The sequence below is a fragment of the Perna viridis genome, chromosome 1 (genome assembly GCF_037379345.1).
Source record: "Perna viridis isolate PV_CMFRI_1.1 ecotype Kerala chromosome 1, ASM3737934v1, whole genome shotgun sequence".
In the NCBI taxonomy this organism is placed as follows: Eukaryota; Metazoa; Mollusca; class Bivalvia; order Mytilida; family Mytilidae; genus Perna; species Perna viridis.
This window is the reverse complement of record NC_142445.1, coordinates 36,879,840-36,904,811: the sequence shown is the minus strand read 5'-3', so window position 1 is coordinate 36,904,811 and position 24,972 is coordinate 36,879,840. Positions and strand designations below refer to the sequence as shown.

The 24,972-nt window shown below is 32.0% G+C and overlaps 1 protein-coding gene across 14 annotated transcripts in view; it reads left to right on the top strand.

Annotated features, from left to right (window-relative positions):
- The window catches only part of LOC148628587 (axotactin-like), a 97,278-nt gene that overhangs the window by 55,427 nt on the left and 16,879 nt on the right, over nt 1-24,972 (top strand). For 12 of the 14 annotated variants that reach the window (XM_088590517.1, XM_088590532.1, XM_088590526.1 and 9 more), the window contains 23 exons: nt 3,579-3,734; nt 5,568-5,816; nt 6,905-7,014; nt 7,406-7,566; nt 8,123-8,134; nt 10,727-10,881; nt 11,717-12,027; nt 12,412-12,548; nt 13,146-13,255; nt 13,743-13,982; nt 15,513-15,747; nt 16,858-16,950; nt 17,264-17,412; nt 18,080-18,226; nt 19,313-19,492; nt 19,828-20,047; nt 20,997-21,086; nt 21,497-21,639; nt 21,938-22,189; nt 22,567-22,740; nt 23,212-23,394; nt 23,745-23,882; nt 24,325-24,484. In XM_088590517.1, coding sequence (XP_088446643.1) covers nt 3,579-3,734; nt 5,568-5,816; nt 6,905-7,014; nt 7,406-7,566; nt 8,123-8,134; nt 10,727-10,881; nt 11,717-12,027; nt 12,412-12,548; nt 13,146-13,255; nt 13,743-13,982; nt 15,513-15,747; nt 16,858-16,950; nt 17,264-17,412; nt 18,080-18,226; nt 19,313-19,492; nt 19,828-20,047; nt 20,997-21,086; nt 21,497-21,639; nt 21,938-22,189; nt 22,567-22,740; nt 23,212-23,394; nt 23,745-23,882; nt 24,325-24,484 — 3,805 coding nt within the window. The remainder of the gene's footprint in view (nt 1-3,578; nt 3,735-5,567; nt 5,817-6,904; nt 7,015-7,405; nt 7,567-8,122; nt 8,135-10,726; nt 10,882-11,716; nt 12,028-12,411; nt 12,549-13,145; nt 13,256-13,742; nt 13,983-15,512; nt 15,748-16,857; nt 16,951-17,263; nt 17,413-18,079; nt 18,227-19,312; nt 19,493-19,827; nt 20,048-20,996; nt 21,087-21,496; nt 21,640-21,937; nt 22,190-22,566; nt 22,741-23,211; nt 23,395-23,744; nt 23,883-24,324; nt 24,485-24,972) is intronic. The other 2 variants (XM_088590525.1, XM_088590537.1) reach the window with 1 other exon arrangement.

The window sequence follows — 24,972 nt, the reverse complement described above, 5'->3', positions numbered from 1 at the left end:
TTTATCAGGTCTACAAATATGGCCCCAGACATTCAAATTTACTCATAAGAGTAAAATGTCCAGGACTTATCCAAGTATTAATGGTCCATTTGAATAAAACCAAAAGTCCTCAAAAGGTGTCAACAAAAAAGTTTGAAGGTCCAGGACCTTGGTAAATGTAATTTTAAAGGTCGTAGGTCAGATATTTAGGGTCCCTGATCCTAAACACACATTGATTTAAACCCCAGAATGACTTGTTTAATATTATATAAATTGATAATTGATTTGAGGAGAAACAAGCAATAAATATCCTTCACTCAAATTATACACCCATTCAACAATTTGAGTGGTACAAGTATTCACTTTGTCTGTCTGTCCTTCCATCTGTCAGTCATTTTTGTTGCAACTATCTCGGCTCCCAATGGATGGAATGATTTCACCCTATTCTGGAAGTTGAAAATCAGGTGCATTATGCACCTCTCAATTTCAAGAATGAAAAGATTAGAGTGATGCTGTCCTCTTTACTTTTGCTTTAAACTTCTAAACCTTACAACACTATAAATAATGCTGAACTCAAAACTGTACTCTAGTCTGTTTTATATGAAGAGCTTTTGTAGTGCATTTGAAACCTCTTTCGTTTTCAATCTGTTACTTGTCTTTATTTTTTTGTATAAACAAATTTTTGCAAACCACAATCATCCAATGCTCAAGTGCACTCACTATACAGTCATGGGATGTATTCATGTTCTACATTATTTTAATGCATGGTAAAGTACATTTGTACATAAGAAAAAGTGTAGTTTTTAGAATATCTCTCACAATGCTTTTAGCTAATTGAACACCATTTTGTCTTTAGATCTTTGAATTTCTCTTCTTCTATATCAGTTTGAGTTTATCAAGTTATCTGTAATTTGGTTTTATGTAATAGGATTAATCAATAGTTGTATGATTAAATTGAGTGAACCAATTCCCAAGAGATGGAGACCTACAAATGTATTCTTAGTTCATTGAAAAATTCATGTTCTGGAATGGTTAGCTCTCTGCTATGGGCTGTATATTGTCTCCATCAACACGTTTCCACTTATCTAAATACAATGTACTCAGCGAAGTTCAAGGGCATTAGTACATTGTACATGCAGTTTAAGCAGGGGTTCAAATTTATTTTAAAGAATGAATGGTCCTGAATTTTTTTTCCTCCTAAATGAAAGATCCTATATAAGAAAATAGAAGGTCCCCAAAATTAAGCGAAAAATGAAAATGTGATAGGTTCAGGACCTAGGTAAATGATATTTCAAGGGTCTGGCAACAGAAATTGACAAGTGCTGACTTGAACTGCCTTTAAGTTAATACATTTTGTTTTTCATAAATTGGTTAACACTTCTTAATCATTCAAGTTGCTAATCACAATTGAATCACCATTCTCATGGTACAAAATACACTTCTCACATGTTAACCTCATGAAATAATCAGTAAGCTCAATACAGAAGAATTTATTCATTATAGAATGATACTTGTTCATGGATTATAACAATTGCTCACAATTGCATGGTTTCAGAAAAGAAGTAGAAGGTCATTGTTAACTTTATAGTAGGTTTTCATCAAGAGAAAAAAAGAGAGAATGTGGTTCACTCCTAATGAATATAAAAAAAATGTGTATGATTTGGCTTTGTTAAAAGAAAAGGTTATGATACAGAGGTAGCAATCTTTTTAAAAATAAGACAGAAGTTGGTTTATGCATGTCAAATACCAACCAATTTCATATTTTAATTTTAAATTCAGAAACAGTTACAGACCATTTTATCAGTCTTAGTTTGTCATTCAGATGTTGTGCTATAAAGATAAAAATTATATTGATTATATATGAAATTGGCACTTTGCAAGAGTTATCATTCTTTATTTGATCTGATTTTGTTGATTTAAGTTGGAGATAAATAGGGTTTTCTCAAAAATACAGATCTGAATAATGACAGGACTATTTTGTACATGCAGACCAAAAAAGCATTGTTTGTTTAGTGAGTTTTTCTACACCATGAATCACCTCTACCATAGGCAGATCATTCTGCCAATGCAACTTCCTCCGGTTTTGTAGATATGTCTTAATGCCGCCTCTAATAGAAAAAAAGATGTCTTTATGCTTCCTTTAATTCTAGTGATAAGGCCAACAAAAATTAATCAGTAGATTATTATCCCCTTCCAACCCTAAAAGAAAAAATTTCAAAATCAGGGTTTTTTAGCATCAGTTTGTAGTATTGAGATACTATAACACACAAATCTTTCATTTCTTGGTGACTAAAATGATGTTTCTTCTCTGAGACTGATGCGGCAATTGATTTAGAACATATCTATACTTCAAAAGAGTAATCAAGGGAACCAAGGTTATAGCGGTAATCAAAAGAATGTAATCCAGGGACAAAGACCAGACATGGAAAACAGACATACACAACAAAGAACATAAAGTAACTAAAATCATACATACAAAGTAACAAAAGTAAATGAGCAACTCGGACTCCACTAAAAACTGGGAGCATGGACCAGGTGCGCTGGTAGGGTAAGCATCCTCTGCTTTTCTAGAAACACCGGCCGAGTTGCTCATAAAAAGTCAAGTCCGGGGTAGACAAACGAGGAAATGAAAACTATGACCCATTGAATAAAACAGTTTTCATGGTGCTGACGGATACACCATAACGATCCACGAGTTCATGATGACGACTGAAATTAAGCTTGCAAATATCTGGTAAGAAATAAATAAAAACAAAATCCTCCCATCCATCCCATATTTTTTGTGAATGATGGATGAGAATCTACCATTTGGCCTAATATTTGGCTGGGGCCAACACCCTTGGCATAAATTCCCTATGAAACTTTATCAGAATGAATTGGTAGATGATATACTGATTAGTAGAAGAAGAATGCTTTGGATTAAAGCTATTGCTTCTGTGTTTCAATATTATTGTTTTTTCTGTTGTTTGATTAAACCAGAAAGTCTAATCGAAACAAGAAGTGAAATTTCATTAAAAAAAACTTTAATACTTTGAACAGTTAAAATCGACCAAATAAGGTTTATCCATATATCTACATAATTTAGAATATTCCATCAATGTTGTCTGGCAAACTGTTTTCTGACCTTTTTGCCATCCATGCAGTATGGAGATACTCTTACTTTGCCAGAGTAAAGGATAAGTTACAATAAGGACCATATTTGCCCCCACCCCTATTGAAAGAAAAAAAATGTTTGAAGTAAGGTATAAAAATGTGATATACACTGTTAAATGGATGATTGAAATTGTTTTAAAATGGTTTTAATCAATTGTCAGTTTTATGGAAGCATAAAATCTGCCAAAAAACAACAAAATTGGGTAAATATTGCCATTTGTATTTTTTGTTGTTGTTGTTGTTGCATGGATCATATTTGATGCATTATGTGTTTATAGTTTTGTTAGAATAAACTTTAATTTGGTGATTTTTCATCAGTGACAGATGATCAGGACCTAAAGAATTGACAAATCAATTCAAATAAAAACATTTTATGTTTACTTATAATTAATATGTTACAGAATACTTTATCATCATTTAAAAACGATGATTTATTTCCATTTCAGCATTAAATGATGATCACTGGCATTCATTAGAACTACAACTTCTGACCTCAGGTGACCTCATTGTGTCCTTGGATGGAGTAGCCCAATCAGAACCCCTTACTAGTCCAGCATACTTCATTGATTGGAACAAACTCTCCTCTGTCACACTGTTTGGAGGTACTTTTTCATTAAAATTATGTTCTGGTTTTGACTAATGTTAATTTGTAAAAGAGGGGCTTGTTTTTTTTTTTTTCATTATGTTGAAAACTTTGCAGTTATACAATATAATCAGAAAACATAGGTTCCAAATATTTTTGAAATTATCATAAGTAAAACAGTCAACTTCATGGGATAGAGATAGTCTTCCTATGATTTAATAACGTTGTTAACTGGACAATTTAGAAGGAGAATTTAGTTTCCTTTCAGACATTGTTTCAAATACCTAAAAATATCATTAAAATAGAATAATAAAACTTAAAATCTTCTTGTCAATTTTCCAGTTATCTACCTAAGGCAATTCATCAGGTAATAAATCAACTCTATCCCCTTGAGATTACTATTTTACTTGCTGTAGTAGAGTTGCTCTTTCTGTGTCATTTTTGGGTCGTTAGCTTTCTGTTTCCATTTAAAACTTAAAACAAGTACTATCTTTAAAAAAAGATAGCCGATGCAGTAAAATTTGTTCTTTTTACTGATAATTTTCTTCATTTCATTCAGGAAATAACGCATGGCAATTTCCGATTCAGGTTTTTCAAACACCACTAAGTTATCAATATTCGGCCAATCGGGAAATAGGTAGAATTTTGATCAGGTGACTTGTGTTTCCATGGAAGAGCATCTCTAGGGTCAAAGGGTAAATAGCGAAACTATACTGACTGCATCGAAAAAACAAGTAAAACTTAAAATACCAATCAAATTTTTTTTTTAAAAGTCTATGATATGTTCTGTCAAAATAAACTCAAAATTGAATTTAAAAAGCATTCTTAATTATAGATTTTTTAACTTCAGTAATTCTGGGTTTTAATTTATGAACTGCACACATGTCTTTTTCAGCATAGAAATAAAATTGCAAGCTTTGTTTATTCAAGTGTTCAGCTGTCTACGAATTCTTTCTTTCATGAAAACATTGCTGTTTATTAGTATTTTAGTACATTGAACTTGATGTAACAAGGAATTCTGAATTCTATATTTTTGCCTCTTTATTGGTAATCAATGTCCGGAACAAAATATACATAGCTGGGCCATAAAAATCTTGGCATTAATGTATATTTACTAAAATATTATACAAAATCAGGTCATAAGTTTACTTTTTATGAATGGAACACTAGGAATATTTAAGGGAAACTTTTAAAGCAGATCAAAATGATGTTAAGGGTAATTAAAGTTCAAGCTGTATCTCCCATTCTAAGCTAGTGATTAAAAATGCATGTGACTTTTTAACCATTGGGCAGTGATTAAATTTCTGTGATGTGTTTCTGCCGTTTTGCATTTTCCAAGTTTTATATTGATTTCATGGGAGAAACCTATTCTTCTCCATCCTATTCTTTATTTAAACTACATCTCTACTCTCTATTGTAAAGTTTAGTTTTTGACATGCTTGCTAAAGCGGGAGCATTGAAAAGCTAAATTATATTATCTCAAGTTTAGAAATACATTGAACCACTTATTACTGAAGGAGAATCTATACATCAAGAACTAAAAGATAAATAAAATAAATATAAAAAGAAACAATAGCTGAAAGAATAGTCGCTAATAAAAGGAGCAACAAAGAGTCTTCCAAAAACTAAGAGCATTGATTAGGTGCAGCATGTAGAGTAAAATTTGTATAGTTTGCCACAAATCTTTCCAAACTTATAACACTGTCTGAGTAGAGTTGTTGGTCTCAGGTTATCATTGTTGGCTGTGTGCTCTTTAATAAACAAAGTATGTTACCTCTTATCTTAAAAAAATGATGAAATGTTGTTTGTCCTAATTAACTTTCATAGCCATATATTTGCTTCTTTCTTTCAGGAAAAGATAAAGAATCCCAACATCATCCCTTCATTGGCTGCATAAAAGACATTCAAATCAACAATGCAAATGGGACATACATTACTGTCTACAATCCAATCATCACAGGACCGGTGGAGACAGGGTGCCAGGATAAATGTGTAACAGAGACACCATGTCATGCAAGAACACCATGTACCAATCATTATTCTCATGTTAAATGTAACTGCTATGGTACTGGTTTACAGGGAGAGTTCTGTGAGCAAAAGGGTAGGTATACAGGACTATAAATAGTGGTAGTAATATTAATTATAGCCCCTCCTCAACTTTAAGAAGGGGTTTATAGTTACAGGGTGTCCATCCTTCTGTCCTTACTTCCTTCCTTTCTACCTTCTGTTACACACAGGGGTACCTATCTATTATTCATTACCTATCTTACACCACTCAATGGAACTTCATGAAATTTTTACAGAATCTGTATTACCTATTCCCGTTGTGCACGTCCTATTTTGAATTTTAACCCAAATCAGTTTTTTTTTTTTTTGTCTGCATGTCTGCAAAATGGGGGCAGGGGGTTTCAGGTAAGTGAGCATTGCTCACAGTTTTTCTACTTTATAAGTAGTATGGTGTGTGAAACTTCATGTATGTGAAAACGATTTTTCTGTTTTAAGAGCGATTCTGATCTAGCATATGCTTTACATGCAAGATACCTGCTAATTATTGAAATTCCCTTCTTTATTTATTCATTTTTTTTTTGCCAAAGATGACTAATCAATAGACAATTTCAAAATCTATTTCAGCCATTCTTAGGTTCTTGCAATATTAATATGGTACATTGTACCTCACTGGTAAATTTTTAATTAGATTTATAGTTTACATGGTATTATGTGTGCATTATAAATATCAATCTGCAAGCTCTTTTTTGTGAAGATTTCCGTTAAACCTTAAAAAAAGTTTGATTTTCAAATCAAATTTGGGTTTCTATGAATGAAATTTTACTCTTTGGTATCAATTTTTTTCATTTTGTTGGTTTGTTAATTTTATCATTTTACTTTCTATTTAATCATCAATGTTCACAATGAAGAACTACATTGAGTTTAGGAGTCAATATTTGTAATAGAAACATACAAATTGGTACCTCACATAGAAATATGTACACAGTACATGAAATTGTGTAGAATATTGAGAAACATACTCACCTATACTACATTCTTAATGCAGTTTTATTTATTAAGGACTGGAATCTTAATGTACTGGTACCAGTGCTCAAATAGAAGTTAATTTAAATAAGCCTCTTTTAGAAATTTAATATTTGATTTAAGGCAGTTAGAGTTATCTCCCATACATGATATTTTCAGGCTCAACCAAAATAACATTGAGAGGATATGAATGGATTACCTATAAACTGTACGACAAACCTGAGGACAGACAATTTACTGATCATAATATATTTAGTCTACAGTTCAAGGTATATATAATGATAATTCATTTCAATACAAGTTTTCAATTGAAAAGACATGTTGGAGAAATACTTCTTTGATAGTTTCAAATATTTCAACTAGGAGATTTTTTAAAAAGTATTCTGTTGATACACAACCAAATCCTCAGATGCAATAACTCTCAAGTTATGGGAGAAGATTCACATCTAAAGATAGAACAGAAAGCAGCTAATACCTCTTACTGGGAAAGGATACCTAAAGTTAATTAGAAAATACCATTTTTGTCTATTAAAACATATGATTTCTTGTAAAAACTTAAACCATCAAACTTGAATTTTAAAAATCACTAGCTTTGATACACATGTACTCATATTTGCTCTACTTGTGATAAACTCTAACATAAACTTGATTCATTTTAAGTCTGACCGAGCTTCTGGAGTACTGATCTATGCAGTTGGCAGTTATCCTTACGACTGCCATGTCATTGCCTCTGTTCATGAAGGGATCGTGACTGCCTCTGTAGGATTTCGCAATGATGTGACCCTGGAAGCAGATCTTGGTATTGCTGTGAATGATTTTAGGTAAACAGACATAAGACCCCCTTTGCTGAAGAATGGACATTCCTATGTGATTCTTTCTCCTTCTTGATATTCTCATATCCTTGTGTGGTTTTTACCCATGTGGTTTAATTTCCCTCGTCAACTTGAATACCTTATTCAAACCTCAGGTATCTTTACATGTTCTAATCTTGAAAATAAGATAGGATTTTTAGCTAGTAAGAATTCAGAAAAAAAAGTCCAGTTGAACTTTTATATAGGTTGACTTGTTGAAGTGTATTTCGTTTTGATAATTATTGATCGGATAATGTTTTACAGACAGAAAGTATAAAAATGGGATCAGATGAGATTTTATTACAATCTATTTCATCCTTCCATCATAGAATGGACAAAGAGATAGTATAAGAGGATATTCTAAATATAATATCGTAAGAATATGTTATAGTCCATTTCATACTTCCACCATGTAATAAGTTGTAGTCCATTTTTAATTTCCATCAAGTAATAGACAGATGACAATATAATATAGTTAGAGAAGGGTGTAAAGGGTAACTAACATTACATGTATACATCATTATAGGCAGGAGAAGCGGTAAGGCAACATTCTCATCGACCTGCTTATGATTGCATGTTCCCCTGCATGTGCATTATAGGCTGTAATTATTCATGCTTTGTGTTATATGACAATTTGCCAATACAAATAGGAAATTTGTTTTGAATTTGAATGTAAAAAATGAAATGCAAACAAAAAAAACAGTTAATTGATTGGTTTTTTTTTAGATAAATCCCCATTAATATGATTTTCATGTTGTTTTCTTCACATCAGATGTTAAAGTTTATTTAAAGCTTGACATCTGCTTAATAGGGACTGAAAGTATAGACTTCTTAACTTAATCGAGGAACATACTTTATAATTTCGTCAAAACAGAAATAAAATGCCATGTCATTTTACAGTCAAAAAGAAAGAAAATATCTTGACCATCTTGAGTTTCATAGTAGAGATTTTAATCCAGCCATTCTTTATATATTCTTTAATGAAATAACCATTTCTTCTATCGTGAAAGAGGCTTGGGATCTGTGGACAGTTTCAAGAAATTTGTGATTGTAAAATAAGTCCTGTGTTATGATGTCCTGTCAGCAATGTGACATCAATTGATTCAACCAATTTTTCTCTTTAGACTTTTTGGATAATTGACCCCTGAGCTGCTATATCCAGGTAACCTTTAAGTGATAAGACATTCTTTTTGAAATACAAGTGATCCCACTGTATACTTCTTGATCAATAGATGGTAAAATTTAAGTTTTAGAAATGACAGAATTCTTTTTATTATGTATTGGCAAATTGGATCATCAGTAATATACTTTTTTTATTTTTATCATTTTGCAATTCATATTTTGTGTTATCTTTACTTCTACCAACTGTCAGAAACTGATGATCATGTATTTATATTTATATTATATTTCTTTCCAATATATTTTGTATAATGAGCACCAAGTATTGTAAGCACTGGGCCCCATTGCATTAAGAACTTGTATCATGATTTAACTAAAATTCTTCCAAAACTTTAATTTCCACAAGTCAGATTCTAGAATTGAAGACAAGGGAAACTTCAAGGGTTTCAGAAAACCAGGCCAGACACTTTTTTTTATACATAACCTCAAAATGATCCTTAAATCTTTAATTTCAAGTACTCTGATTATTGTGTTGAAATTGAGTTGAGTAAGGATTTGAGAAAAAAAAAACTCAATATGAGATTTTTTAAAGGTACCTTGCCCAGTACTGTATATGTAAAATTATATTTTCACCTTCAATCACTGAAATATCACAAAATTACTGTATAGTCTACTCTGATAAAAAGCAACCAGAAGTCAATATCTTTAAATTACTGATACATGTAAAAAGAAACACTCTTTAGAAATGACTGAAGTTACATAAAAAGTTACTCATATGCAGTATTTAAAGTTTGAAATGTCAATGTATGTTTCATGTATTTGTTTCATTCTATGTATTTTACACATTGTGTAGCACAAATGTTTAATTAGTCTTATGAATATAAAAGTCTATTGATTAACACTCATAAATCCTCTTTTTGTCTTAATGTTGTACAGTTTTAGATGATAACATTTGTTTAAAACAAATGATACTGATTGAAAACAGTTAGTGCAATTTCCCTAATGCTCTGAAGTGGTGAAAAATAACTGTGTTCTGAAATGCTTAGAAATAATGATCTTTGGTGTTAAATGTAACACATAATTTTATTTTGTCATTTCATTAATGTAGAGAAATTGAAAGGTTACTCAATCTTGACCATGTACTGGAATCTGCTAAAGAACTTAGATTTGTTTATTGAAAAAAAACTGTGTTAATTTCTCTACTTTATCTGCTTATATGGACTTCAATTTAAGACAAATGCATATTATATAGAGCTACTCTTCCAACTTTTTATATGACTGCAAAGAAAATTTGATAGAATAATGGTATCACACTGTCATCTTAGTCATCATCAGCATCATCCTTCAAGACCCTTGACATCCCAACAATATGAATGAATAAATGAATGGATGAACGAACAAACTAAGGAAAGAACAAACCAAAAACAAACAAATTGGCCAGCAAACTTAAATCACATTTCAAATTCAGAGTTTTATCAAGTTTGAATGATGTAACCATACTTTCCTCAACTGTTTTGCTATTATATCTAGCTGTAGCCTACAAATAATCTTATATTGTTATGAATTCCCAAAACTAAATTCTTGCCTTTTCATGCTGTCTTTCTACTCTCCTTATTTGGAGTTAAAGGAAGTCACACTTTTTGAAATGCTTATTCTCTCACCTGCTTCATTTTTTTTGTACATAAGTCACAATCTATAGGATTTTATCTTTTTGAATTCTACAAGGCTATAAAAAATTTGTTGGACGATTTGTGCATTTATTTCATCCTTTAAGCATACCTGTCTTGACACAAACTGGATGGACAAAATTCTAGTCGCAAAGCCATGAGATGCTTTAATCACCATCTATATTCATAATTTACACATGCATTGATCATGGTTTCTATGTGTAAGTTTAGTTATTTGAGATTTGCATGGTATATATCAACATTTAAGTTGACTCTTCTCTTCATTGATAATTGACAATACAAGATTGCTGAAAGTCATATGTTCTTCCTTGATTTATTTCTAGATGGCACAACTTGACAATCTATCATAACAAAAACACAGTGACCTTTAGCTTAGATAAAGAGGTCAAGGTCAAAACTACAGATTCCAGTGACTACGTACTAAGCCTTGACCCTGAAATTTTCTTTGGTGGGGGTGACATGTTCGTCATCACCAAAGGTATGTTTTGTAGTTTAAGATATGTTGAAAATAAAGAGTATGGTTGTTAGGTCTCACTTACCATGTCTAATGTTTCCATTACTTTACAAGTTAAACAAGTAATTTTCTATGTTTCACTGTGAATTCCCAGGACAAATGACACCTTTTAGTTGCATACCATTGGTAAGCTTGGAAAATAAGGCTTTCAAAACCATTATTCTAATGGTATAATGATAGTAGAAATTCTTAACAAAATTTTCTTGAATAAAAAATACTGAAAATCAACATTTTTACCTTTTGTGCTAACTGACAGCATGGAGGCAAATGTAAACAATATTCATACATTTTTGTAGTAAATTAAAAAATATGATTTTATAGTACACATTCTCAGCTTTACTTTGACTACTTTTGATCAGAATACACACAAATAATGTACATATAATGCATATTTCTTAGTGAGACCTTATTTAAATTGATTAACTCTCTGTTATGTAGGATGCTTATTCTATACCACATTAAGGGGAATTAACTTCAGAATCTGATAGATTAGAGCTCACAACTAGGAAATTTCCTTCTACCAAAATGTGTATTCAATGTAAAATTTAAAAATGTGCAACAAGTTGTTTAGAAGTGCCCCCCTAAGATAAGTTTTTGTGTAGTTTTGTTTTTGTATGCCACTGTAGTATTTATTTTCACCAATGTTTTTCTGCATTACATATGGAAATAATTTGTTGAAATCTGTAAAATTGTACAACTATTCTTGAAGTGAAATTCTCTGAGAGTCCTGCATGTTCTGGAATGGAACTTATAAGTAGTGAATGTTTATAATTATAGTTTATTCTTCTACATTTTTCAGGTTTGCAAGTAACTCTAAATTTCATCGGATGTCTAAAGAATGTCTATGTCAATGACATGTCACTTGTCTATGAGATGAAACATGGAAATGATCAGGTCATACACAGTGGTGGTCATAAACCCTACTATGGCTGTCATAAAGTAGACAACATTCCTCTCTCCTTCCCTCAGTCAGACACAATGATTGTATTGGATACACCCTCTAGAAAGGATCTTCAAGTCATGTTTGGCTTCAGGACTGTACGGGATACTGCAATTATATTCTACGCAAGAGTTATATCCCTGGAGGATTTTGGAATTGGTTATTTTGAGGTGAGAGAACAAAATGTAAATTTGCATTGATTTCATAGAGCACTTGAAAAGTGTGTATGACAAAGTTTCTTTAAATGCTTGCTTTCAAAGAAGGCTAAGTTAAATGTTCAAGTTTCATTTAGAATGTCTTTGTTTCTGTTGACCACGGAAATTGATGAAACATCTGGAAAATCTTACTTTGTTTTACATGATAACAAATATAAAAGTATACATAAACTGCTCATATGAGCTTGAAATTTGACTTGCAGGCTCACTTTCCTCAATTTCTCAATTTTGCCAAAAAGTTGAAACTAATGTGAAATAACTTACATTTATGGTATGTTATAGAATAGGTTGGAAGTATCCATTAGTCAGTTAACTTTAATATTCAGTATTTATTTACAGATATGGATTAGAAATCATCAGGTTATCCTACAGTTGGTACCATCTACTAGAAATCCAGACACATCCAAAGATATTATCATAGATCGTGTTGTCAATAATAATGAATGGCATACACTACATTTACACTTTAAGGAAAGGTAATATTTTATGTTCATGGTATCATTGAAACTTAAACCTCTGTTCAATCTACAAAATCCTAGAGATAGAAATTGTTTGCTGACTAATACACTTTGAAAGCAATTAGGCAGTTTGGCAAAATTTTAATTTGTGAATCTCTCGGAACCAACAAATTCCCTTTTTGTAAGATTTCATCTTCCAAAGAAAATGCATAGCTTTTCAGTTTAAACACACAATAACATTTTCAAGCACACTGTAGAAATAACAATTCACCAAACCATAAACAATGAATATTTGATCATATGTAGAGAAGTTTTAACAATGAATAACCAGAATCTCATTATACAAATAATTCTGTAAATGTATTCATTTTCTGGCTTTGAAATACATGTATTCCCAGATTCAGTTTACTGCAAACATTTACAATAAAAAGATATGTTTTCACACTTTCTAGGAATTTTTAGCTTTTCATTTGTCTGAATATGAATTTAGCTGGTATTGTTCTTTATTTTATGAATTTTTATTGTCCTGCAATGAATTATGAAAATAAGCCCATACAGGTTGCAAAGTATTCTAGATTTACAATATGTATAATCCCTTCATGTGTTTCTTGATAGGTCAACCTACATAAAGATAGATGACTTATCCAAGAAATTTAACCATACAGGGCTGTTACAGCTGACAGACCAGATGGTTCTTGGTCATGGCCTCAGACAGGTTTATGGGGGTTGGTATTGGTATTACATAAACTTGTTAAATATGTTAAATACACAAACTTAACGTGTAATTGTTCAGTTTTCATGTCATTTAAACAAAATGGATAATGGAGACTTTGCTGTAATAGGAATGTTACTTACTCATTTGCAGTCAGGAAAATATTGTTTCTACCAAAAAATTAGCCTATGATTTGACATCACAATACAGTCAGACTTGTCTTAGTGACATCCTTTATTTAGCAATAACCTGTTTTAAAAGACTTTGTTTAAAATATCCTTAAATAGTGCATTTTTTGTAAAATTAATGTGTATATGAAGACTTTTTCATGTGACCAAGATTTTGTTTTCCCCTGAATGATAACTTAGATAGGTTACAAAACTGTCTATTCACTCATTGTTTTGTCAAAACTTGCAATCAAATATTTATGAACAACATTTTATGAAATCTACTCCAGAATGATTCTCTGTATTACCTTTACTCTCTGTTTATGTTTTTAGCACATGATGGATTTGTGGGTTGCATCAGAAATCTAGTCATACAGAATGTGTCACATGACCCCATATATCTTCTCCACACACACAGAGGAATCTATGGTGTCATAGCTGATGGTTGCCATCTGATACCACACTGTAATAATGGTCCTCATTGTCAGCATGAAGGAAGATGTCTGGCTGACTGGAATGGAGTATCGTGTGATTGCTCTAAAACTGCCTATGAAGGACATGCCTGTCATTTTCGTAAGTAGGACCCACCTATAGTAATGAGGAGAATTCCAAGGTTGATATAAAAAAAAACAGTTTTATGTGTAAAATTGATCATTAGCTATGACATTACAAGCCATTATTTATAATGACGTCATTACTTGTGACTAATTTTACTCTTCAGACTGTTTGTGCATTGGGCCACTGCTTTATACCAACTTCTGTTTATCAAACATCTTCCTTTTGAGTGTAAGAGATGTTTTATGTGAGCTAAAACTTTTGAATTGTTATGGGACAAGTTGAAATACTGTTGTAAAGAGCTTCATGTGTGGACTTACATCTTTGTTGCATATCAACTTATGTTTACCAAATTGACAGTATAATACTGGTGTTATGAATGGTGGAGGCATCTTTGTTTTATGGACACATGTCTTCAAGTTTTTGTCTGATTTGTAACATTGAGAAGAGAAACATAATATTTAACTTTAATATAATACTGTGGAAGTATATAAAAACTTATTAAGAATTTCAATATCAGTTGCAAAACAAAATCAATCTGGCAAATCTAAAATAGTGAAAGAGTGGTTCTATCTTAAGAGTAATCAAGGGAACCAAGGTTCTAGCAGAAATCAAAATAATGTAATTCAGGGCCAAAGACCAAACATGGAAAACAAACATACACAACAAAGAATATTAAGTAACTAAAATAATACATACAAAGTAACAAAAGCAAATGAGCAACTGGGAGCATTGACCAGGTGCACTGGTAGGGTAGCTTCCTCTGTTCTTCTAGAAACACCTGCCGAGTTGCTCATAAAGTCCAGGGTAGACGAAAGAGGAAAGGGAAACTAAGACACAATGAACAAATCAGTTTTCATGGTAGGAATGGATACACCATAACGATCCACAAGTTCATGATGGCAACCATGAAACTACTGTAGTGATGATTTCAGTCTTGTAGCAACATAACCCAGTTCCTGAAGTCTAAATGTAAGAGTCTCAGCACAATACAAAAAGTCTGCGTAGTTACGGCAAACTCTGGCATAAGAGTTATGCCAGAGGTTTGAGTTGTGATATGAAAACTCCATATGCAAGTGCTTAAGGAATGTTGCCACAGATGAAAGGAAAGTTGACAATTCTGAATGGAAAGTTATCATGTTTGTCGTAAAGTTTGGTCATTAGTTTTCCTTTACCATCAATCTCTAAGTGTAGGTCAAGGTATGAGGCTGACTTCACAGTGTCTGTATTATCCTTTATCTCAAGTTCTTTGGGGTAGATGCAATGTATCAAGTCCCTGAAACTAGGATTATTTAATGATAGTATGTCATCTATATAGCAGAAACTGAGATTAAAGGATCTAATTAAACGATGTTCTTTCTTTCGGATCAGATCAGCTATAAAGTCAGCCTCATAAGAGTGTAGGAATAGGTCAGCTAGGGGTACAATTTGTTCCAATTGGAATACCTACCATTTGTTGAAAAACACGTCCACCACACTGGGCATAAGCCGTTTTAGAGGTTTTTTATTATCAATGTTGAAGTTAATTGAAATTTTATATCTCAACAGCCAAATATAGAACATCTTGTGAAAGTTATTACCAAGCTGGATACAGAGAAACAGGAGCCTACCAAATTGATCTTGATGGAACTGGTCCCCAGGATCCAGTTTATGTCTGGTGTGTTATGGGTTATCTTCATGGTGGTGAGAAATATGGCATGACAAAGATTGACCATAACTTTGTTAGAGATACAAAGATCAGAGGCAAGGGCATGTATGACATGAGAAAATTAATTACATACAGGTAATATTGAGATATTAGTTATATAATATTGCTTCCTAGGTTGGTATATTGTTATACCCCACTGAAAAGCAGGAGATTTGAAGCAATTCTGTTGTCCCTTCATTTGTTTGTTCGTCCCCAGTTCTAATCAGCAACTTCTCTCAAGCTGATGAATGGAATTTGATGAAACTTTCAGACATCTCTATCATGTGATGAAATTGTGCACATCCTATTTTGTTTTTCAATCTGAATGACTTATTGGGTTATATGCAATGGAACAGGGGGATGGTATCAACAAGTGAATTGTGCTCAAAGCTTTTTCAGTTTTATCCATGTTGTCAAAAAAGTTATGTATTTTAAGCAGGGTTAGATTTATGATTTCATGTACAACATAAACAAAATTAAGAAAGAATGCAAAATTGTATTAAAAAAAAAATGAAAAGTGTGTATTTTTCAAAGGGTTGGAGATCATATGCTGGCTCTGCCCCTATCAATCCATCCATTGTAAGTAATGTAGCAAAATGAAGTGAATTTTCTCAATAAAAATGTAAAAGGGGTATAGCCTTTCAATTTTACTTCTTGGTTCTAAGATCATTTTTATGTGAGTTCCAATGAAGGAAAAAGTCATTTCATTTTACATTTTCATTGCCTCAAAAAATGATGAGGGTATTTTTTCAATTTTTCGTAGACAAAAAATAAATTCAAGGGATGTGCTTTTTCCATTTATTTTTTTGATATGACAATATGATTGGATGATGAGGCACTCTCAAAAGAGATGAGCCTGAGACCCAAGTACATTTTATAATTTACTTTGTGAGACCTAAAAAATTTTTTCTGTTCACTTATTAATTATTCATGGTTTCTATCAAGTGAAAAGGTATCAATGTTGGTAGTGGTAGTTTGACAAATGATTAACAGTTCATGTTGTTAAAAATGCATTTCATTGGTTCTATATTTTTTTTTTGCTTCTTTGTCCTTTGCCAAGAGAGCTAAAATTAGTCCACAAAAGAAATTGAAAATGGTACAGTAATTTAATCTTTCAGTGATTTCTGTTTACTAGACATCATAGTGGTTGTTAATATAATGAATGGGTGTTAGACATGCTTATAGTTTTCTATTTGTCAATTTCAGGGAAATGAAGAGAGAGGTATTGGTCAAGTTAACACAAAAATCTACTTGGTGTGAGCAGTTTGTGGAGTATGACTGTTACAGTGCTCCTATGAGGTATTATTTTAAATTATTGTTGACTGAATCTTGCTTTCTTTTTAATTTTAATGCATTCACTTAGGCATTATATGTTGCCTCCCATACTACACTATGCTAACTCAGGTTCTTTATTTATTGCAGCATGAATTTACACAGAATTTTTTTTTCAAGTTTCCGAGAAATGTAATATCATATGGTTTGGGTTTTATAAGTGATTACCATAAAACTTTTTAATTGACAACTGAATTCTATAAGGCCTATATATTAAACAAAGGACAGTATAGGATGATTTGATCAGTTTCAACTGTTTTCTATCAATTTTCCTTTGTAGGCTGGGAAAGTCAACAATTTTCTATTCTGCCAGTGGAGAAATTTTAGAACTTCACTACAATACAGATGTCCCTGGTGTTACGGAGGCTGACACTCTATGCTCCTGTAGGAAGAGGACTTGTCCTGAACAGAAGTGCAAGTGTGACCAAGGTAACCTGATGTTTACAAAGATATAAAAAAAATGTTTATTTGATTCAAAATCTTTTGATTGACACAGAAATAATGTATTCAAGAAAAAGTTGGATTGTGCTACAAATGATACATTTGAAACGGTAATAAACTTGCAATTGATTCCATTGAAATACAAATGTCTGTGATGATGCAGGATCTGTAATATAATTACCAGATCAAAAAATATTCTCATATGTTACAAATAGTGGCTTCATCAACAAAACTTTGATCACTCAGATGCTTTGAGTTAGATATCAGAATGTCCCAAATAAAAGTTTTGTTGATTTTTCACAGATTTATTTCCCTTCGGTGTTGTGTACTCCCTCAATGATAGAGAAAGGAGATTATAACTGAAAAATGCAAAATTTGTTGCCCAGGTGAAAAAAAAAGAGGAGGAAGCTCTATTGGGTCCTGTCTATAAGTGCTTGTGCCCTGTATGTGGTTCTGCAAGGTTTCTTTTAAGTTATTCTACAGAAACTGTGGAAAAAAGGATAGCAGCATGATTCTTTAAACCCCATTGAAAAATTTAAAAAATTAATATGGATATCAAACACTGAGATGGAACTCTATGGAAAGTGTAAAATTGGAATTGTCTTATTTATGTTATAACTGTTGATACATTGACAAGTTTCTACATCTATTTTAGGACATGCTCAGTGGGAAAAAGATAGTGGGTACATAAGATATAAACAACAGCTACCTATAACTGAGATGAGGATCATGCAGACCAAATCATCTCTACCACAGGCTGGGGCTAATCTTAGTTTAGGTCCACTTAAATGTTGGGGTGAAGGTAACTATTATATGAAATTTAAATAAATTGTTGCAATGTATTGACTGCTAAGTATGTAAAAGATTTTGTTGAGTACATTTAAGTGTCAGTCTCTGTAAGGATCAGGCAGTGGGTGAAATATGGTATGAAAAAAGTCCACCATTTTGAAATTTTAATTTGACTATTTGCACCATCAGAATCAGAGAATAAAGACAAGATTTTCCATATTATTTTGGTAAATGGAGATACAATTTCATTGAATGCACTGAAAATGAACTTTTCAAAGGTAGATAACTCTGTCAAAAACCTCATTTTTTAACATTCTACTGAAAAATTTCTGGGCAAATCCAGTGGTGTAGAGATCAAATACTGTTCTTTTCAAATAGAGAAAGTATCCTTGAGTGAAATTATATTGTCATATTTCTGATTGTTCTTATTTTGCCTGATTTTAATATAAGGCAGTTGTTACCTGTCAGAGGTAGAGGTTGATTGTATAGAGATTTTTAAAAATCCTCTTGTTCCTTTTTTTCTAGTCATCTTGATGGTTTTTATCACTTATTAGTGAAACCAGTACATTTGTATTAAGTTTTGTGTTCGTGCTTCAGACTTTCTGGCAAAGCAAGAAACACCTACTCTTATGACTTGTTGGAAACAAAAAAGTATCGGAATTTAAATAGATATTGAAGACCATTTAATAAATGCTTTTTACTGAAGAAGATACCAAAATAGTGAACTTTGTATTGGGAGGCTTGGAAAGATGTGACTTCCTGTATTACCATAAATACTGTTATGAGGACTTTTCCTTCTATTAAAGCTTTGTGTACTCTAGGTACTAGTGAAGTAGTTTAGGAGAAAGAGGAAGTACAGGTAAAATCAAGAAAGAGTTCTTGAGCATATATTAACAACAGGACAAAGCTTGTAAGGAACAATCCACACTCTCAGATAGCAAAAACAAGATGGAAAATCGGTTACACAGATTTAAAAGTAGCACTTTTTTTTTAAGAACATTCGTTACAGAAATACAGCATATGCAGAAAAATAATGAAAATAATGTAAAATGTATTATCTTAATTCTTAAATATATTTAATTTTTAACATTTATTTTAGATCCAACAAGATATGCAACTTCAGTTACCTTCAAATCAACCTCTTCCTACCTCCATTTGAAGCCATGGAAATCAGACTCTCTACAATTTTTGTTCAGAACTCATGAGAACAGTGCATTACTGCTAAATCAAACTCAGTCAAGCAATAACTCAAATTCTGTTGTCATAGCTATTGTTTCAGGTAAGAAATGAATACCAAAAATGACATGGTGGGACAGTCTTATTTATTGGTTCATCGTCTAATTCTAATCTTTGCTTAATTTTGTTTTACAAAACACTCATGACTTCTTAAACATTTTTTATTTAAAAATAAAAGTTTTTGAGTTGATTCTCTTTGTATTTAATTTTTGTTTGAACACATGGCATTAGTATATGATGAGGTGAATGCAAGCTGCTTTTGCTATTTAACTGAACAAAATAATGCAAAAGAGGAATTCTGAGTTCCAAATGGAAATGAGGCACGAATAATATATATGATAAATTGAAATATAAAAGCATAATCCTATCTATTTTCAGACAGCACAGTTAAGTTCACCATCAGAGTTCACAATCAAACATTTGAAGAAATGTTTATTTTTGAAAAGATAATTAATGATGGAGAATGGCATTATGTCACCATGGAGATGGATAAACACAATATAAGATGTACAGTGGACCAACAAAGAAAAATCCTCAACTTACCTGAAGAAACAGTTCCTAAGTTTGAAGGAGGCTTATATATAGGAGGATACAAAGAGTAAGAATTAGACAAATTTGGAAGATATTTAAATATAAACTCACATTAAAATTTATGTTTTTGTAATTTAAGATCAAAGACTGAAGTCTTCAAAGTCCCTTATTGTCAAATATTCTGTGCCACTGATTTTGACTTGCTTTCATCATCCGAAATGGCATGAATGCAATGAGCTCTAAAATCGGGTGACTTTCCCTATAATCTTTGTTACCATGATATGTTTACTCTATCTTAACCCTGATGACCCAAATGTTTCCCAATCAATACCACTTGTTACCAGAAAGTGTGGATAATGTTTTCTTTCCATAAGTTTCTCTCACATTTTTAGCCATCTTTGGGTAGCTTATGTAATCCCTGTGTCTGAATTGGAAACTTAAAATGTTCAGTTCTAACTGATCATTTAATCTTTTAATGTATTCCTCCGGTTCTTATACAAGCAAAAACATACATGTATATGATATTTAAGAGGTACATTATGATCTTGTATGAAGCTAGAACTACCAAGCTATGACTGTAAACATGGCACTGATCAGGAGCATAATGTGGTGTAGTAATATATAATTATGCGAATGTAAAGTACTGAAATTACAAGTGCAAGAAGTCACTAACAATATTATTGACTTAAAAATGTAACCTCTTGATTAAATAGTAATAAACTGCGGAAGAAAGCACATTTTTTTGCAACACAAAGTGGCAAGTTATTATGTGACACCTTCTGAAAAGTTGCCTGTCCATCTGTGGACAGTTTCCAGATGATAACTTGAGAATGGATTATTGAATTGGATTGGAAATTTGCACAGTTGTACAGTACCATAAAATGCAGGTCAAGTTCACTTAAGATCACTTAATTTTTATTAGTGCTCATTATTTTGATTTAACTTGGTTTTTTTTTTGTCTGTTACTCTGTAACAATTTCATTTTATTCCACAAATTTTCTATTTCTATATTTTAGTGAAGTTCTGATGGAAGGTTTGAAAGGCTGCATGAGAGGATTTTATTACAATCACAAAATTGAAGATCTTTCCAGATTTGCTCATCCAAGGTAAATAATAAGTTTGTTCACAGTCTTGCTAAGTTGTAATTTCTGTGATTAATTTGTCTCTGTTTCTCACAATACATTTGTTATGTTGTAGAGATGTTTTGAAATGGCTCTGATATCATGAAAAAGTAACCTTCCTTAAAATTTGTATGTATTCTTATACAGAGTTATGTTGCATTGTTCTATAAAATCATTAAGATTATATTTTTAGCAACTGTGCAAGCTGATATATGGTTTTATTGTGATGTATATAAATGGAAGCGGTCAAATATATGTATGTTATAAATAAATGTTTCTTACACATAAATTTATCTGAAAAAATGAAATGATAAGATATGCAGAACTTTGTTTGTAAGATGAAGAGCTGTTTACTTTGCCAGAATGTGTACTAAAATGCTTTGATTATATTGCAGTATTCCTGGTGTTATAGCAGGATGTCGAGCATCATGTCAGAGTAACCCCTGTTTAAATGGAGGAGAATGTGTAGAACATTGGGGAACATATAATTGTATCTGTACCAACAAGTGGGCTCACTGGGGTGACAGTTGTGAGAGAAGTAAGCATATGATTACCAGTAGCTCTTTGAATTTGTGTTGTTATTTTCTGAACTGAACAGAAATTCACAGTAAACAGTTATATCAAATAGAGGATTGGTAAATAAGGTATTGAGGTCAAGATTAATTAGGAAAAAAAACATTTCAACTGAAGTTTGTCATGGCATTATAAGAATTCATTTGCCTTATAAGAATCATCAGGCTTTCAGATATTTTTTGGCAGCTTTTGTTATTATTGTTTTGAATGCTTAAATAAGATTTGACTTGATGATGAAAATGAAATTCCTATTATCCTTGCAGACATTAACAAAGATGAGATAACTTTTGATGGTACTAAGGATTCCTACTTAGACCTTGAGGGATTCAAGGAAGATGATCTATTAGATTCTACCATTATCTTTAGTTTCCGAACCTTTGAGAGTAGAGCCATACTTCTATACATATATGATGCTTTAAACAACTTTCTACAGCTGGAGTTAGAAAAAGGGAATAGATTGAAACTTACATTCAATCATTTCAGAACTGTAGTGACAGAGTCTTTGACATATAGACGTAAGCTTCCATAATAAAAGCTTGATATTTGACACTTACTGTCAGTTTGTGTGTTAAAATAATCAAGGTTAAAATTATCGTTACTGTTCAATTTTTCAAATAAGATATTCTAAGTCTTATATTATATTTAGTAAGTCTTTTGACTAACTTCATGTTTGGATGTGCAAAAAAAAATTAAGAAGTTAAATTTGATCAAACTGCTGATTCCAAATAGTCAAGACATTGTATTACTATGTGAATTGCTGATGTCAATATGATGCACTCTGCATCAGATGTATACGTTGATATTTTTACATGAAGAAAATGTGAAACAAAACTAGATAGAACTTTAACTGTGATGTTCATTAGCACTTCAAAAGTACTGTTTTCATTAAAAGGATATAATGATGGCAAGTGGAAACAGGTAGTAATCTTTCAAGAAGAAAACAAGGGAAGTAACTTCAAGTTTAACTATACCAAGATGTTTGTTAACTCCCCTGACAATTTCGTGGTCATCCCTTACAGCAGGGTTCACTTACATGATTACTCCTCAATCAGCCCATACAGACGTGGTAAGTAGTTTTATTGTATAGATATTAGGGAAGATAGGTTGAAATGACAGATTCGAAGCAAATGTATACTCAGTCTGAAAGCCAGTCTTACTATCCACTACAGACCACAGTAATTAATAGCGGTTGACTTTAGACAGACTGATGTAACTAAGATGTTGTAATGGCATTCAAAACCCAACCAATCAAAAGATTTTCAATAAACTTGAAAAAATGGTACAATTTCTTCATAGTCTCTATTTATTCTACATATTACCAAAGATAGTTTTAATTCACCAATATATGATCATTTGTACCAGAATGTGTGTAAATTAGATTTGCACTATAATCATGGGCCTGTATACTACTTGTTGTATACTGTTTCTTGTTTGTTCTTGGTGACAAATATTCTTTGTATCCTCCTTCTTAATTCAATTCACTTATGACCTGTCATGTTCAGTTTCATTCTACATTATTTGATTAATACAATTACAGAGTCTGTAATACCTCCAAGATCTCTAGGGAGATCTAACTCTTTCATATCAGAGTACTATAGAATATTTGTGGGAGGAGTTCCAGTCAATACATCTGTAATTGACAACCTGTCAGGATGTGTCAGGGGGCTCAAAATTGGAAATAAAGTCTTCTCACTTCAACAGGAGGCCCACTTAAGACCAGGTATATTTAACATTTCTTGCTTTACAGAAAGTTTAATGTTGTGTGTGAAAAGTGAGAAAAACAGCACACTTTTTAGTAGACCTTTTGTCGGCTTTACTCATCTTCATTCATCAATTGAAACTGACTAAGTATCTTAAATGTAAAAAAAGGAAATGCATATACCAATACTAGACTTTTGTTATCACAATGTGTCCAATTCAGTTTTAAGTCCTTGCTTTTGAATATAATCAGACATCAACTAAGAGAGAATGAAGTGTATGAAACTTCTGTCAATTCATAAGTATGTTTCAAGTAACACTTCAGCAGCTTTAGTTTTTAATCAAATTAATTTCTGAACATTCTTTCTGCAGGTGTGGCCAACATGTGTCAAGAGGGTTGTTCTCCTAGTCCATGTGAACATAATGGGAAGTGTTTGGAGAGATGGGGGCACAACAAGTTCTCATGTGATTGCCATAAAACTAACTTTGCTGGAGATAGATGTCAGATTGGTAAGTCTAACATTTGATTTTATCCATGTCTTGTGGGTTACAGGACAAGGATTTTATCCATGTCTTGTGGGTTACAGGACAAGGATATTTGTGACCAGTTATATGTTAGATTTGGTATGTTTACAACCAAAAAAAAATTACTATAAAAGTATAATACCATATAATAACTTTCACGAACACTAAAAATTTCAAGACTGCCTGAAGAAGAATGTGTAAAGGTATGAAACCTTTGGCAACAGTTGCATGAAATGTAGACAATTTTCGATCCAATTTCAATGAACTTTTAATGGATAATAATTTCTAAATAAATCGCCTTAAAAATTCTTGAAAGTCAGTCTGAGCTTCTCCCATAGGAACGTCAAGTAAATCCTATCAACTAGAGAAATGAAAATGTACAAATATATGTAAAGAATGAAAATGTCATGCAACCTATTCATTTCAGAGGCTTCAGGAGAATTTACTGGTCAGACTGTTTTAGAATACAATTTTGAATTGATGAGAAAGGCCAAAGAAACAGAAAGTGAGAAGTTGAATTTATCATTCCAGACAAGTATACTCCCTCCTGGGAAGCAAGTTTTCTTAGCAGTTATTTTTAGTACAGTGTAAGTCTAAAATATGTTTTGTGAGAAATGGGTCCTGCCTTAATTCACTTTTTAGTCTGTCTTGATTGATAATACAAACCACCTTTATCACTCTCTACTAAAAGGTCTGATAAGTAGGACAAATATAGTTTCATTTTAAGAGTGCTCAAAGGAGTAAGAGACACAAGTTCATTCAAAACTCACTTTGACCTAGAAATTGCCTGACCAAACAAGGTATAGTAAATTGTTTCCTGAAGGAATACAAATACTATGTCTATGATTTAATTCATTATGCTTCCATGATCAAATGCATTATACAGGTTTAAGGAATGTAGTCTTGTCATGTAAGCCCGTGATTTCACGAGATTGGGTCCTAGTCTACCATTCAAAAGCATGGAGACTTGTCATTTAGAGAGTGCTGAGTTCAGTGTTGAGGGCAAAACATCTTTTTGTGTTAAAAATACCGATAAAAAATAACAAATATCTATTTCTACATGATAAAGGTATTA